The sequence below is a fragment of the Lissotriton helveticus genome, chromosome 2_1, assembly GCF_964261635.1.
Source record: "Lissotriton helveticus chromosome 2_1, aLisHel1.1, whole genome shotgun sequence".
In the NCBI taxonomy this organism is placed as follows: Eukaryota; Metazoa; Chordata; class Amphibia; order Caudata; family Salamandridae; genus Lissotriton; species Lissotriton helveticus.
In genome coordinates, this window is record NC_136059.1 from 2,122,428,786 (window position 1) to 2,122,444,220 (window position 15,435).

At 43.3% G+C, this 15,435-nt stretch overlaps 1 protein-coding gene across 2 annotated transcripts in view; it reads left to right on the forward strand.

Moving 5' to 3' along the window:
* The window catches only part of WDR17 (WD repeat domain 17), a 953,840-nt gene that overhangs the window by 611,404 nt on the left and 327,001 nt on the right, over positions 1–15,435 (forward strand). For both annotated transcript variants that reach the window (XM_078677682.1, XM_078677683.1), the window contains exon 19: positions 1,304–1,436. In XM_078677682.1, the coding sequence (XP_078533808.1) occupies positions 1,304–1,436 (133 nt within the window). The remainder of the gene's footprint in view (positions 1–1,303; positions 1,437–15,435) is intronic.

Here is a 15,435-nt window from a genome sequence, read left to right on the forward strand (position 1 = left end):
GATTCACAAAGCTAATTGCATTCCTAAATTGGACTTGGTAAGTAAATGGCATGTTTTATATGCTTAAATTAACTGTTTGTACTCACAAAACATGAATTTGCACTTCAAAAGTGATTTACGTATAAGTAATATCACACTACCATTATGTCATATTAGAAGTGAGCAAATCTTCTCACTATGTCAAAGTGTGGATGTTCAATTCAAGCGTGGGTCCTGTGAAGTAGTTGAACACCCACTAATCTGTGAATAATAGCATACATTTGTATGGTACATTCCCACCCTAGACACATTTGGAGATTTACCATTTTCAAAGGCAGGAGTATATCTGTATCCAGGAATGGAACTGGGAGTGAACCAACCAAAAAGAAAAAAGTTAATGTAAAATTAAATAAAGTGAACTATTTGCACAAGCTTAAAAGTATGTTTGTTTCATTTTCATATATAACAAGGTCTTGATATGGGAAAAACCTGAAATTCACAAAAGAAGTTTGAATTTACGCCATGAAAGTTGTAACTGTCACAGCTTCCTACTACTGTGATCCTAGATTAACCTGTCAATTATAAAAATAAGAACATGTACTCCAAACGTCTGAGTAAAGCTATGGGAGTAAACTTCTTACTTTTCCCACGAGACCACAACAGAAACTTGAAGAATACGTACCCCTGACACACTAAGGCTTCTTCTCTCTCTCTCTCTCTCATTTTCTATCCTTTCCCCTTCTCACCAATTTCTATTCCTCTAACGGGGCCGGGGATGGGGGGACAGCAAAACCCATATACTATGTAACTATATTCCTGGAAAGATACAGCCAGGGTGGACCTTCCCCCTATAACGACGAAGCGTTTCATGATTATATGTATGTATGTATGTATAAAATCAATAATGAAAAAAATATTTGAAATTTAAAAAAAACTTCTTACTTTTGTGAGAATCAGAGTCCTTATCTCTTTGTGCATTATAAACATGTCAAAACTTGTAAACATGTCAAAACTGAAAATTATTAAGTCGGGTCTGGTGGCTTAGTGGACTAGGGCGTCCACTATAGGGACCTGTGTTTGACCTCATGGTGACAGGCTCAAATTCCGGTGGGTCCACTCAGCCCTTCATCCTTCTGATGTCGATAAAAAAAAAGTACTGTTGAGTAGCAATAAACATGTGTTACTCAGCGCCAAGATACCCTTGGGTGAATGTGCGCTTGGCAAATACACAAACACGATATGTTTATGTCTGCATCTTTTTTATAATGTTACACCTTTGGTACTGTGTATTAATAATAAATATATTTTTATTGTTTTTAATTAGAAGAGCTGATCAATTAATTCAGGAAGAAAATGATGATGTTATCCCATACTGTATAGCTACTGGTGATGTAAAGAAGCTTGTGGCATTTTTTACTTCCAGAGGTCAACTTAAGGAGGCTCTTCTTGTTGCACAGGTACTATCAGAGTTTTAGAGGTCAGTTCCTGATGTATCTGATGTTGCTTGGTATGGATAACTGATCAAACAACCTAGGAATTTTGATTTTTATCTCTTTTTCTTACCAGCACGTATAATAATGAGTATAATTTATTAGCAATTCTTATTACTTATTTTTATTAAACATGTTTACCATATGGGATGTGCAGTTGAACATAACTTTTAAATAAATAGACTCTGTTGTGGTGCTGACAAAATTGGCAGAATGTTTATCAGCACCTGTGCCAGCTTACATGGACCCGCTATCTTGCGCGAATGACTAGTTATGCAATTGGCACAGGTGTCTCATAATAGGTTGGAAAATATTCTCAATACATTATGGTTTCTGGGAAAAGGGTTCACACAAAAATATGTGGGAGGCAATGTATCCATCATAAAGAACACTTACGGGACTTGTTTGCACTTAACTCTTGCCTGCAAGAGGTATGAACTATCATAGCTTTATGGCAAAACAAGAAACTGCTGCCTGAAATTGGCACAGCGATCTAAAGGAAAAGATAAGAGGCAACAAAGAATAGTCACGCAGAATCCGGGGAGTGGCCTAATCTGTGACAAACTCAGGCTTCAGAGCATAGAAATAATAAACAGTCTAAGATGAGTACAACAGTAAATTGTTGTAACAAATGCATAGATGTGTCAAAATACTGTGCTAATGCCGATCCCAGGTAATTATCCCTATTTTGTTTTGGTTCCGTTTTCAGAAATGTTGCTTTCTTATTGGCATCAGATTTAAGAATACCATAAATATGGTAGCCATCAAAGGCAGGGGTGCTGGTTCACTCATATATGTCTGTATAATTAGTCACCTTGTCTTCTTCTCAGATGTGAGATTTGGAGATGCATAGAAGGCTATGTCCAATCATGCAAGACATTTATTTATCCTGGAGGTTTATCACAACACCCTAAGCTTTATGAGAAGCTCTTTACTGTGCTTGCTTTTCAGCTTCAAAACTAAAAAAATATTTTATAAATATGGACTGGTTTTCTGTTTCAGAGACATCATCATCAATTGTTCTATATCCAGGGCACATGCCGTAAATCAGACCAAAATTCTTGTCTAAAGCATAACCCATGGTTTTCCCAGTGACTTATAAGCCTCCTGCTATCTGTATGATTTCCAAATGATTCCTGGTCCCCTTTCTAATCTCTGCAGTTGAGCAGACATAATTTGGCCCTGAGAACAGCTGTTTCTTTGCAATAAAAACATGCAATACGCCTCACTTCCAGCGTGTGTGGGGTGAAGCAAAGATAAATGAGGGGCTTACCTGTGCCTGCCTGTTACTGCAGTCCACATAGCTCAGCTATCGACAGCTATTTTGGTGTTCATTTCTTTAGCCTCTTCTTAGATTTGCTCCCATCTACCTTAATATTTCCACCACTGGTGTCCTTTGAGAACAAACAACAAATAGGATTAAGGTTCGTAGTTTCCCAGATCTTAAATATATATGTTGAACAGTTCTAGCCAAAACCATCTCGTGTTTAAGTGTCTCATGCTGACTGTGTAACTTCTTCCGCAGCTCCCAAAATATTTTGCTTGTTAAGTAAGTTATACTGTGTACAATTCTGCTTGGCCAACACTGGTGCCTATTTTATAAATGATCTCAATGTCCTATTAAACCTATGTTTTTGAACTCTTTGTTTCTATGAGATAGAGGATTTCCATGATTTTCTCCTTGCAGAGGAAAAGTCTCTCTGGCTAGATTCCATATCACTAGATTAGCATTGATTCCTTTCTGACCCAGAAGTTTTTTCATCCAAACTCCCTAAACTGCCAATATGTTCCCCACAACCATACTTAAACCCACAGGCCTGTTAAAACCCTCAGTGTTCTGCACTGTAAATGCAACCTCATCACTACCCCTTTTAGTCCTCCTTGATCTCTGCTGTGTGTGAAGACTGATGCAGCAGGGCTGCACAAATGTGTTCCAGTAATCTGCCAAGCAGTGCCAACCACGGTTTGCACCTTCTCTTGCCTCATTGTTGCTTTCACTCGGTGTCAGGTTTTATCTGTACGCTGATGATCCAGCTACGGTTTATCCTGACACAGAAGAATTCATCTTCCTCCTGTCTTACTTCCAGTGTAGTTGCAGTTCGATGGTGGATGTCTGTGAGTTTTCTAGGATGTAATCCTTCCAAGGCCAAAATGTTCCTGAATGTCCCTTCTTCTAATTGGAATGCCATTAGCTGGCCTGTATTAATGGCTGTCCCACCCATTCCCCCCCCCCCCCAGGCCATGACCTGCCAAGTCAAACTGTAACTTGTACTTCATTCTGAGTGGTAAGATTCCCTTAGAATCTTAAGTTGCTGTAGTAACCAGCTCCTATTTCTATCATTTTAATTTCTTGTGTGTATTTTAGCTTCTTAATTCCATATTGCATATGTTTATGTTTAATGCTTTAATTCAGTCTATACTAGAGCATGGAAACATTGTCTACTTGGGATCTTTTGAAAAATCGTATTCCTGTATGCAGCATAACTGAAAGAGCTGCCAGATTGGTCACAGTCGCAGGTTGCAAAACCAAGGACCATGTCTCACTTACTTTACACCATCTTCATTGGCAAATGGTTTAGGAAACATATTGTTTTCAAATCTCTGAAGTTTGTCCTGACTGGCCTCCAGATTTAGGTGGTATATCTTGTACTGCTTTTTAAGGTCCACAAGTCAGTTTCTTTACAGATCCCTCCTTCATGTAAATCTATTTCCAGAAACAAAGATACCAAGCTTTGAACTATTCTGTGATCACTCCCAGGTGTTGTTGGACATTACCCATGTGGTAATTGTGGAGTATGCAAATTCAGCAAAACCCCTAGAGAATTATATGCCGGCCTTGCCATAGTCTAAAAACAATTGACACAAACTAAATATAACAGTAATTTGGCTGTGTATTCACATGTTCATCTAGTTGGGATAACAACAGGAAAGATTTGCACTACAATCAATGAACATCATCGAAACATATCTAGACAAATTGCTGACCCATTATAAAACTCTGGGCCTCACCTACTCTGATCATACATGGACAGTCGTAAAAAAAGTCATCTCAAATGAGCAGGGTAGTCAGAACCTTCTTTGCAAAGAACAGAGATGGGTTTTCAGAATGTCGATACATATTATCTGCCTGAATTATGTCTTTGATTGGGGATAAAAGTTATATTTTTTATCTTTGAGATGAGTGACATACTATTCATTAACGCCCCAGGGATCAGAACACCTAAAATTTCACACCAACCATTTAGAATGCCCGTGCCATGATCATGAATAGTCCAGTATAGTTTAAATGTTACACTGAAAGGTGATAGTATACACTAACAATTTAAAATGCCTTCCCTTTTATTAAAGGTATTTAGGTCCATAAACCTAATATTTTCCTATGGACACAACAACAGAACATCTAGATAATGCATCTACTCTAATTAGAGGAGACATAATATTGGCTGGCATAACTTCATGGCTTTATGCATGTTGTCGTGCATAGATCCTGTAAAAACTGGGAACAGATCATGGACTTAAAAGATTGACTCTCTGACCCGCGATCAATTACAAGGGACTGATTCATGAAACAGGGATAACAGTGAATGTAAGACACTATGGAGGCACCCTTTATTTCTGAGAACTGCATGGGCTAGATAGTAGCTAACTTGACAATGCTCTCCATTACAGCACTGTGTTAGTTACTGTCTTGTTAGATGGCAAAACACTACTCTATGGTTGTTAATACCTAAGCAGTACCTTTGGCATAGTTTATTTGGGCATTAGGTGAGATGCCAAAATAGTAAATGTGGGAGAATCAGTATAAGTGAATGGTCCACATTTGAGGACATTGAGAATACATTAGGTAAAATGGGTAATTGCCCCTATGCTGGAACTATGAAGTAATTTGAGCTTTTGTTTTTAACAGATTATTGTACTGATATTTTGAAGTGCACTTATTTTCCACCTGCAGTGCCTTGGTAGGTTATTTTATAAGACTGCTCTATGTAGGATGAACATAGACAGTGGAATGGAAAGAGACAGATGACCCTGACCATTTCTGTGTATTCAAGGAGGGTAGGAGCATTTTGGATACACTTGGAGCTTGCATTGCAAAACATTTTAGGACATTGCCTTTATCCATCCGAGGAAGGGGCCAATAATAAAGCAATTACCTGTTGATCATATTAATTGTATTTCAACCTTAAAAGGCTCTTACTACATTTAAACTAATTCTAATTAGAGGTTTTTCTTCCCGTTACACGCCAACAGAGTAAATAAATAACTGTGATATTGTACAAACTATATTCTTCCTGAACTGCTCAACTCGGCTAATAGGTATGAAGGTAGCCCGATAAGTACCTAATACATTTAGCGAGGAGGTACCAGACTAGGAAGCATGCCACTGGAAGTGAATGAGGTTATCCATTGTTTTTAGTAAAATCCCTAGTGAGGAGGATGTGTTGAGAAGGTCTGATCCCATCTTTCTCATCACCCTGACTTAGGAGATTTCATGTCTCAACCTTTCTTTGAGCGACCCTTGACCCTGCTTCCAGGCAGGTCGTTCCCCACGCAGCGCAGCTCCACCTGACTGCGCCTGTGTCGCTGCCCAGCTGCCGCTGCTCCTGAGGGAGTTCGAGGCCTTAGGTTTGCTTTGCCTGTGACTGTCATTGCCTTTTTGCAATTTGTGTATTTTTGTGCTTGTTATTGTTCCTCCTCTTTGTTCTTCCCCGTGCATGTTGTGCCTTACGTTTGCTTTGCCTGTGACTGTTATTGCCTTTTGTAAACTGTGTATTTCTGCCCTTGTTATTGTTCCTCCCTTCATTCCTCCCCCTGCGTGTTGTGCCCGTTTTACTTCTGTTCCATTCGGCGGTCACGCTTCCCGCCGCTGCGTCCCCTGCGGTTCCCGTCCCCCCTCTCATTTGTCCGTTCCCCCGCCCATCTGCTCCTTCCTCCCACCTCCCCTTCTTATGGTGGCCGAAGGTGCGCCTAAGGCAAGCCTGTCTGCGCCTGTCTGCCCCTGAACCCCGCCCAGTGCCAGAACCCCTGGCCCCCACGAACATTGCGACAACCGACTCGGCTACGATGCCAGCACCCTCCACGCACTCAACCCCGGACGAGAGCACTCCTGCCACCGGGCCACTCCGAAGTGCACTCAAAGACCCTTCACCTGCCGAACCTACAGCTTCACCAGCATCCGCCCCACCAAACTACTGCCCAGGAAAGAACCAAATTACCTCAGGTGCATCCTCCTCCACACCTGCTCAGCCCGCAAACACGCAGTTGAACTCTGGAACCTACTCGACTCTACCTCTCCGGACGTCGCCTTCCTAACGCAGACCTGGCTGAACCTCACCTCAGCACTCGACATCGCCATAGCCATCCCAGAAGGCTACAAGATGACCAGCTAACCACCACCCTCGCCCAGAGCCCACCTGCCGACCCCACCGACCCCGACACCGCCGCCCGTAACCTCAGACAATGGATCAATGACTGCGCCAGCACTCTCGCCCCGCTCAAGAAACCCTCCAATAGTCACACCAGCAAGAAAGCCAGTTGGTTCACCGAAGACCTCCAGGCCTTCAAATGAACATGAGGAAAACTGGAGAAGAATTAGCTCCACGAACGAACACCGGATAGCCATGCAGCCCACAAAAACACCACCCGCAGACACCAACACCTCATCTGAGCCGCCAAAAGGGCCTCATACAAAGACCGCCATGCACACAACAGCAAAGAGCTCTTCCACATCGTGAAGGAACTCTCCAACCCCAGCTCCAACACCAACAACATCCCACCCTCGCAAGACCTGTGCGACTCGCTGGCCACCTTCTTCCACCGCAAGATCGCCGACATCCATGACAGCTTCAACGCCACAACCACCGCGACAACCACCAAGACCTCCACCCCCTTGATCACCACCGGCACCAACCGCCTGCTCTCCTGGACCAATATCAACGACGACGAAACCTGCAAGAACATGAACACCATCCACTCTTGATCACCGTCAGACCCATGCCCACACCACATTTTCAACAAAGCCAGCACAGCCATCGCACCCCATCTCCGGAAAGTAATCAACATCTCCTTCGAGACAGCAACCTTCCCAGAGAGCTGGAAGCATGCCGAGATCAACGCCTTACTCAAGAAACCCAAGGCAGACCCCAAGGACCTCAAGAATTTCCAGCCCATCTCCCTGCTCCCGTTCCCGGCGAAGGTCATCGAGAAAACCGTCAAAAAAAGGAAAACAGCATCCTGGACCCGTCCCAGTCCGGGTTCCGCAGCAACCACAGCACCAAAACTGCCCTCATCGACGCCACCGATGACATCAGGACCCTGCTGGATAAAGGAGAAACAGTGGCCCTCATCCTCCTGGACCTGTCAGCCGCCTTCGACACTGTCTGACACCACACACTACAAACACACCTCCACGACGCCGGTATCCAAGAGAAGGCCCTGGACTGGACCACCTCCTTCCTCTCCAGCAGAACACAGAGCTTCCGCCTCCCCCCCTTCCACTCCAAGGCCACCGAGATCATCTGCAGCGTACCCCAGGGCTCATCCCTCAGCCCAACGCTGTTCAACATCCACATGGCACCTCTCGCCCACGTCTACCGACAGCACGACCTCAACAACATCACCTAAATCGATGACACCCTGCTGATCCTCTCCCTCACCAAAGACCCCCACACTGCCAAGACCAACCTACACAAAGGAATGAAGGCCATCGCCGAATGGATGAGGAACAGCCGGCTGAAGCGGAACTCAGACAAGACGGAGGTCCTCATCCTCGGCTCAACCCCTTTGGCCTGGGACGACTCCTGGTGGCCGACCACACTGGGAACAGCTCCAACACCCACCGACCACGCACGCAACCTTGGGCTCATCCTCGACTCCATCCTCTCCATGACTAAGCAGGTCAACGATGTCTCCGCCTCCTCCTTCAACACCCTCTGCAAACTCCACAGGATCTACAAGTGGATCCCCACCGCAACGAGAAGAACGGTCATCCAGGCCCTCGTCAGCAGCAGGTTGAACTACGGAAACGCACTCTACGCAGGAGCCTCGGACAAACTCCTGAGATGGCTGCAACACATCCAGAACGCCTCCGAACGTCTGATCCTCGATATCCCCCAGTGCAGCCACATCACACCTCACCCGAGAGACCTGCACTGGCTCCCCGTCAACAAGAGGATAACCTTCAAACTCCTCAGCCACACACACAAAGCACTCCACAACACCGGACTAGCGTACCTCATCTGACGACTCAGCTTCTACAACCCACCCGCCAGCTCCGCTCCGCCGGCCTTGCGCTCTACGCAGTCCCCCGCATCCAAAGAGCGACCTCCGGCTGCAGATCTTTCTCCCACCTCGCCGCCAAGACCTGGAACACCCACCTCACCCACCTACAGCAGACCGAAGACCTGCTGACCTTCAGAAGACTCATCAAGATCTGGCTCTTCGAGCAGTAGCAGCACCCCCCACCCCCAGCGCCTTGAGACCTGCACGGGCAAGTAGTGCGCTTTACAAATGATATGATTGATTGATTGATTTGTGTACCCTGATACCCAAGTTTATTTATTTGGTCTACGCTTGGAAAACACTTCTTCACTATCCTCATTTTCAACTCTCCCTCGCCCTTTTTAGAAAGCTGATAAAAGCTTTACTCTTCCACGAATAACTTTCCTTTTGTTTCTGTCACAAAGGGGTTGCTGCTATTAGCGGCAGCAATCTTTAGTGGCAGTGTGCACTGCAAATCATTCATATCATAACAATCCTACCCCTAGAGTCCAGCTCCACAAAAGTTTTCTGCAATCTCATATCTGGTCTTTCTGTTCTGTCTTTCAATCCCTTGCAAAAGTATTGGTAACATCTCCCAGACTTTTCTGTAATGGCTACCAGTAATTCTGGGCCATTCCCTCTAGACACACTTCTGTGCTAGTGCAGCTTTGGTGGTTGATATATCTGCAGACATGGGTGATGAACCTGCCTACACTCACAGCTCATGCCACCTGGGACTGGAGATAGATGTTGTTAGGACTATTTTACATTTGTTTTTCTAAAACCCTAACTCTGACACACTGGGCTAGGTTGGCCCCTGGCCACATGCTCACTCAGAGGTAAATGCTGACAAATTACAGTGGAGAATCTGTGTAACTGAAGGTTCTAATTCTCACTTCATAATCTAAAACATGATAATAAGGCACATTGTGAACTACATCACCAGTGGTCTAATGAAAGTTGAAGGGGCCCCCCTGACACGTACACAAAGGGGATTTATTCCAGAGCTATTGGGCCTGAATACTGTGCTGAGGGGGGCCCCTAGCATCGCCTAGGCTGCGGGGCCCTGTGTTACGCACCTGTACATCACTAAAAATAAGTATTGTGAAAGACAAGCCTTTGTTAGCAGTGCTTTCCCTTAGACTTACACATATCACAAGCCTACATCTGAGACAGCACAATTAATCCTCAAATTAGTGGATATTGTATGTAAAAACCTTGTGGAGTAGCTCTCCCTCTAAGGTGCAGCGATCATACAATGATATAACTTAGACAGCAAAGACACCTTTAAAAAAAAACATGTAGTTTGTTTCTCTGTTGATCTAAGAATTATTTTTGATATGAGACAATAAATATTGAACTGTTCAGATTGTCATTGTTTAGTTCCTAAATAGTAGGTTGGTTCTCTCTATAGTTCAACCACTCTCTTGTGTGTGGAGTTAATAGCTCTTGCATCTCCATCTCTTCTGTCCACACATTCTAATTACCTCTGCTGCACCTTTTCTCATTAAACGGTCAAGATGTACCAGCCTGTATGTACAACATAGCTTGTTACTATCAGAATGCACATCATGGACACTCTTCAAGTGGAATAAACATACACCTTATCTTTCCCTACTTATCTAGTTTGGTTGTGGCCAACATCGCTTGTATTTTCTATTATCAAAGTGAAAAAGAATTAGTGTATTTTATAACATTATACAGGACACAGGAAATTGGAAGGTTTAGTTGACAGGGACAGTAAGTGTTATGATAAAAATAGTCCTCCATCTGATATGATGTGTACGCCAGTTTGTACCGTATGATGTTGCTTTTAAATTCTTATTGCCAAGTGCTCTGTTGCTTAGTTTGACTAATAATTCTATTTGTATGCAGTCTACTTCAAATATTCAGTCACTTGGTCACTACTTGTAGATTATTCAGTGTCTAGGTCAAGCTAGCTTTTCCAAGGCAAAAATGTTTTCCTAGTTGATGCTCGTAATTTTCTCTCTTGTAGCCGACTTAGGACACGCTGTCGTCTCATCTAAGAAATTTGGATTGTGGGTCAGCGTCCAACTATGCAGCAATATTCTTTAGCCCAGTATTCAGTTTCCTAAGTGACTTCTTGACTTCCATGATGATAATTATATAGAATGAGCATGATGTTGAGCTATAGTTAAATAATATTCCTCCTGAGATTTGTGGGAGCATAACCGTACCCCAATATTTTATTATACCCCAAACTTTGAAACCTCGAAATTGTACCTAATATTGTTTTCCCACTAGAAGTAAATGCACGAAAAAGCATCCCACCCAACATCAATTTAGCAGAGTTTCCCAAATAAGTAACTGGGACCACTCAATAACTGAGTTATAGATCAGAAAAATGCTTAAGGGCTTTATTTAAAAAATCCCCAAAAATCAAACAGCACAGGATAAATGCCATGAATGCTTAGTTAATACATTATAGTAATTAAAACAATCTGAAATCATTCTAAGTCCCCAGTGAGCAGTAAAACCAAGAAATTAGTGACCTGCATACCTAATAGCATCTAGGAAAGCTCAACATCTTTACTGGTCCACCCCCAAAGTCATGGGGGTCCTCATACACAATTCTTGCACAGAAAAGTAGCTAACACCACAAATTCAGCATGGAATAATCCCATGTAACAATAATTTTGCAAATCAGAATAATTCTTGTCTGCAGCATTATATGTTAGCACTATACTCTTTCTAAGAAACCAACCTGCTTTTCCATGTCATTGTCATCCGGAGATCTTTTGAACAAAATATGCAACATTTACCAAAGGCAATTCAATCAGTCAGTCAGTCAATAACTTTATTTCGGCCACTAGGACCATAGAAAGTGCGTCATTACAATAATACAGTAGACATTAAAAAAATAGAATGTGTGCACACTCACAATCCTATATGTACAGTCACGCAGATTATAAAAAGACATCCTCCCTTTCTCTTAAAATCCATTAAGAAGCTACCATTGGGTTAATGACAGACTAAAATATTCACAATTAAAAACAATGAGTGAAACGGAAGGCTGAGGCAAGGTTTCTATTTGCTGAACACTGTTGTGACCTTTTACAGTTTCATTACATGAAACATCCCAGAATGTTGCTTTAGGAAGCCCTGCCACATGGAGCACATAGTGTTTAAAAAGCGTGATACAGCGAATACGATTGGAGGGTGGGTATCGTATTTCAAGACTTTTTAGGCCTCTAAGCAACGCCCAAACCCTAGATTTCTACATATTTGAATTAACCAGCATTTGCGAGGCAGGTGGTATGCAGGGCAGAAAAACAATACATGGATTTCAGACTCTAACCTGTAATTGCACGCTGGACAATCTCCCATGTTCTCTGTGGCCCATTTGCTAGTGTGGCTCATTAGTGGAAGGTTCCCATGTCTAAATTGTATATACAACTTCCTGGCCAGTGGGGGATAGATCACATCCAGGAATTGTTCTTTACTGTATACATCCTTTACTTGTAGGAACTCTACTGTCATCCGACCGCTAGTGGTGCTTTCCTGTAGGGACATTAAGTTGGATTGCCTATAGAGTTGCACTAGATCCAGCCTGGAAATCGATGGGCATGATATCACAGGGGTTTTCCAGAGGTCCTTCCTGCCTAGCCTAGCAAAGAGATCCCTTATGTGGCAAAGCCGCGGTATTTTCATCATAATTGGAATGGACAGGATCTCCTTGAGTTCGGCTTTGTAGAAGGACAACTCTGGAGTCACCCACACCCGGCGCCAGAATGTAATAGGCCCAAGGGCAATCTCTTCGTCACATGACCTCATGCCCAAATCCATACGGAGAGGAACTAGGGGGGTGCTACAAGGAAGGCTCAGTAACTGCCTCATGTAGTTGTTCTCCACTTTCGTAAGGTTAGAGGAAGAACAATGCCCCCACAGTTCCGCCCCATATAGAGTGGCCCCCCTTGCTTGGGCTTTATATATTTCCACCACAGGGCAGCTGGCTTGAATGTAGAAGTTATGTTCAATTGCGATTCTCCTATTAACATGACCAGAGAATCTGGATTTCATTAAAGACACGGAGGCTGACATTATGCATTATCCTTTAATAGCAACTCACAGCAGCCGCACTACATCATAAAGGATAAAGCTCTAGAGTTTACACAACAGCCAACAAAGGATGTATCCAGGAGATGATCTGCCTCTTTTAAAAGAATCGCAGCAGGAAAGAACTTCATAAACGGAGAAATCCAAGTAGAGCTTGAAAAACATCATGGAATAAACTTCAGTAACTCAAATGGAAAGGATCAGATGGTTAAACGGAATTACCTGAAAGGAGAAAGAAAGGATTAAGAACCAAATCCATAGTGAAGAGTCTAGAGAGCCAAAAGACTTTATAACATTCAATAAAGATAATAGAAGCATAGGCATAATAATAGAGTAACAACAATTGAAGTAATCAATAAGTTCATAAAAGACATATCAAAAGTTGTAAAAGGGAGGAGGGAGGGATAATGTCAGCCTCCGTGCCTTTAATGAAATCCAGATTCTCTGGTCATGTTAATAGGAGAATCGCAATTTCATTACAAGACCGGAGGCTACATTATGCATGTTCGTAGCCCCGAAGGACAACATCAGACATATGCTTGATAGGCTTACAATAATGACGAGCAAAGGTGTTAGCATTTGACCAGTCAGCAGCTTTCAGGATATCATCCAGCTTACCACCTGACCAGAAGGATTTACTGGCCAAAGCTCCTCTGATAGAATGTGCTTGAAACTTAGAGAGGTCAATACCAGCAAGACTCATGGTAGACTTAACCCATCTAGCTATGGAGGTGGATGAAACAGGTTTAAAAGGTTTAACAAAAGAAACTAAAAGTTGATTTGCATCGTTAGGACGAAGGAGAGACATCCTCGAGTCATACTCCTTCATACAAGCGACAACACAAAGTTTAGGGAAATTGTCAAAACGAGGATAAAAGATAAAATCTGACATGGTTTTAGTTCTTCTCAGTAATTCAAACTTAACATCAAATATATCGTAACATCTATTCGAAATATCTAAGCTTCTGATGTCAGATACTCTCCTACAGGAGATTAAACACAAGAGAGTGGCGAGTTTGAAGGAGAGAAATTTTCTATTAAGGGAAAAGTTATCAGGCCAAGAACAAAAAAGGTCTAGAATACACTTGACATCCCGAAGGGTTTGATACTTAGGTCTAGGGGGTCTCCTTAGTCTTATACTCTTGAGGACTCTACAAATTATAGCATTTTTACCTACCGATTTACCGTTGATAGGGGAATGGCCCGCGGAGATTGCGGATCTAAAGCAATTAATAGTACGATAGGATAGGCCTCTGTCAAATTGTTCGACCAGAAAATTTACGATATTGACGACAGGAGTCTAAACGGGATCCAGACTCCTTTCCAGGCACCAATGAAACCATTTTTTCCAAATGTTGTTATATCTAAGGTGTGTTCTGGGTGCCCAAGATTCTCCGAGAAGAGAGAGAGCTGTCGACGAAAGTCCAGACAACTCGTTAGATTGCCTGACACTTTCCAGGCAAGAAGGTTCCAATTCCCCTCGAGAATAAGATGATGATCTTCCCCGTCTGCGTTTGAGACCAGGCCTGGAGACGCTGGGATCAGAAAGGGAATGTTGCATGCTAGTTCCAGGGCTGTCGGGAACCAAGCTTGGGACGGCCAAAAAGGAGTTATTAGGATCAGAAGGCATTCTTCTCTCCTGACTTTCTGAAGGACCCTCTGAATCATGGCAAAAGGAGGGAAGGCATATCCAAGGAAGTGAGACCATGGTTGGAGAAAGGCGTTCACAGCAAGTGCGCCTGGGTCTGGCATCCAACTGAAGTAGTTGGGTAACTGGAAGGTTAGCCTGCTGGCAAATAAGTCCACGTCTATGGGACTCCAAAAATGGAAGAGGGCATTGAAGACGTTCTGAGTTTCCAGTCTGAGAAGTCTAGATGGAATCTCGAATTCCAATCTGCAGAAATGTTTGATTTCCCAGGAAGATATTCCGCCCTGAGGGAAATTTTGTGTTCCAGACAGAACATCCAAAGTTTCCTGGCAAGATTGGAGAGATCTGCAGATCTCGTTCCTCCAAGACGATTGATATAGGCCACAGCAGAAATGTTGTCCATTTTCAGAACAACAGACCTCCCTTGAAGGGAGTGTTTGAAGCTCATAAGAGCGTATAGACCAGCTGTTAATTCCAGAAAATGTATGTGTTGAGAAGATTCCGTCAGGGTCCAAACCCGCCGGTGTTCTGGTCTTGCAAACGTGCACCCCAGCCATGAAGGCTGGCATCTGATTCTAGGATAAAATCCGGGGATGAACCGAAGATAGCCTTCCCGTTCCAGGCATCTAAGTTCTCCAGCCACCAAAAAAGCTCTGCTCTGGCATCTGGGTCCAGAGTGACAAGATATCAATACCGGAGACCTGAATTGAGCGATTTCTTCTTTATTCTCTGAAGAGCGCGGTAATTCAGAGGACCAGGGAAGATGGCTTGGATGCAAGAAGAAAGAAGACCAAAAAGTCTGGCTAGTTCGCGGAGGGATAAAGATTCTTGTTTCAAGACGGACCTGATCTCCTTCCGGATTTTGGCAATCTTCATGGCAGGAAGAAGGAGAAGACATTTCACGGTGTCTAGAGTGAAACCAAGGAAATCTAAGGACTTGTAGGGAGAGAGAATGGACTTCTCTCTGTTGATGATAAATCC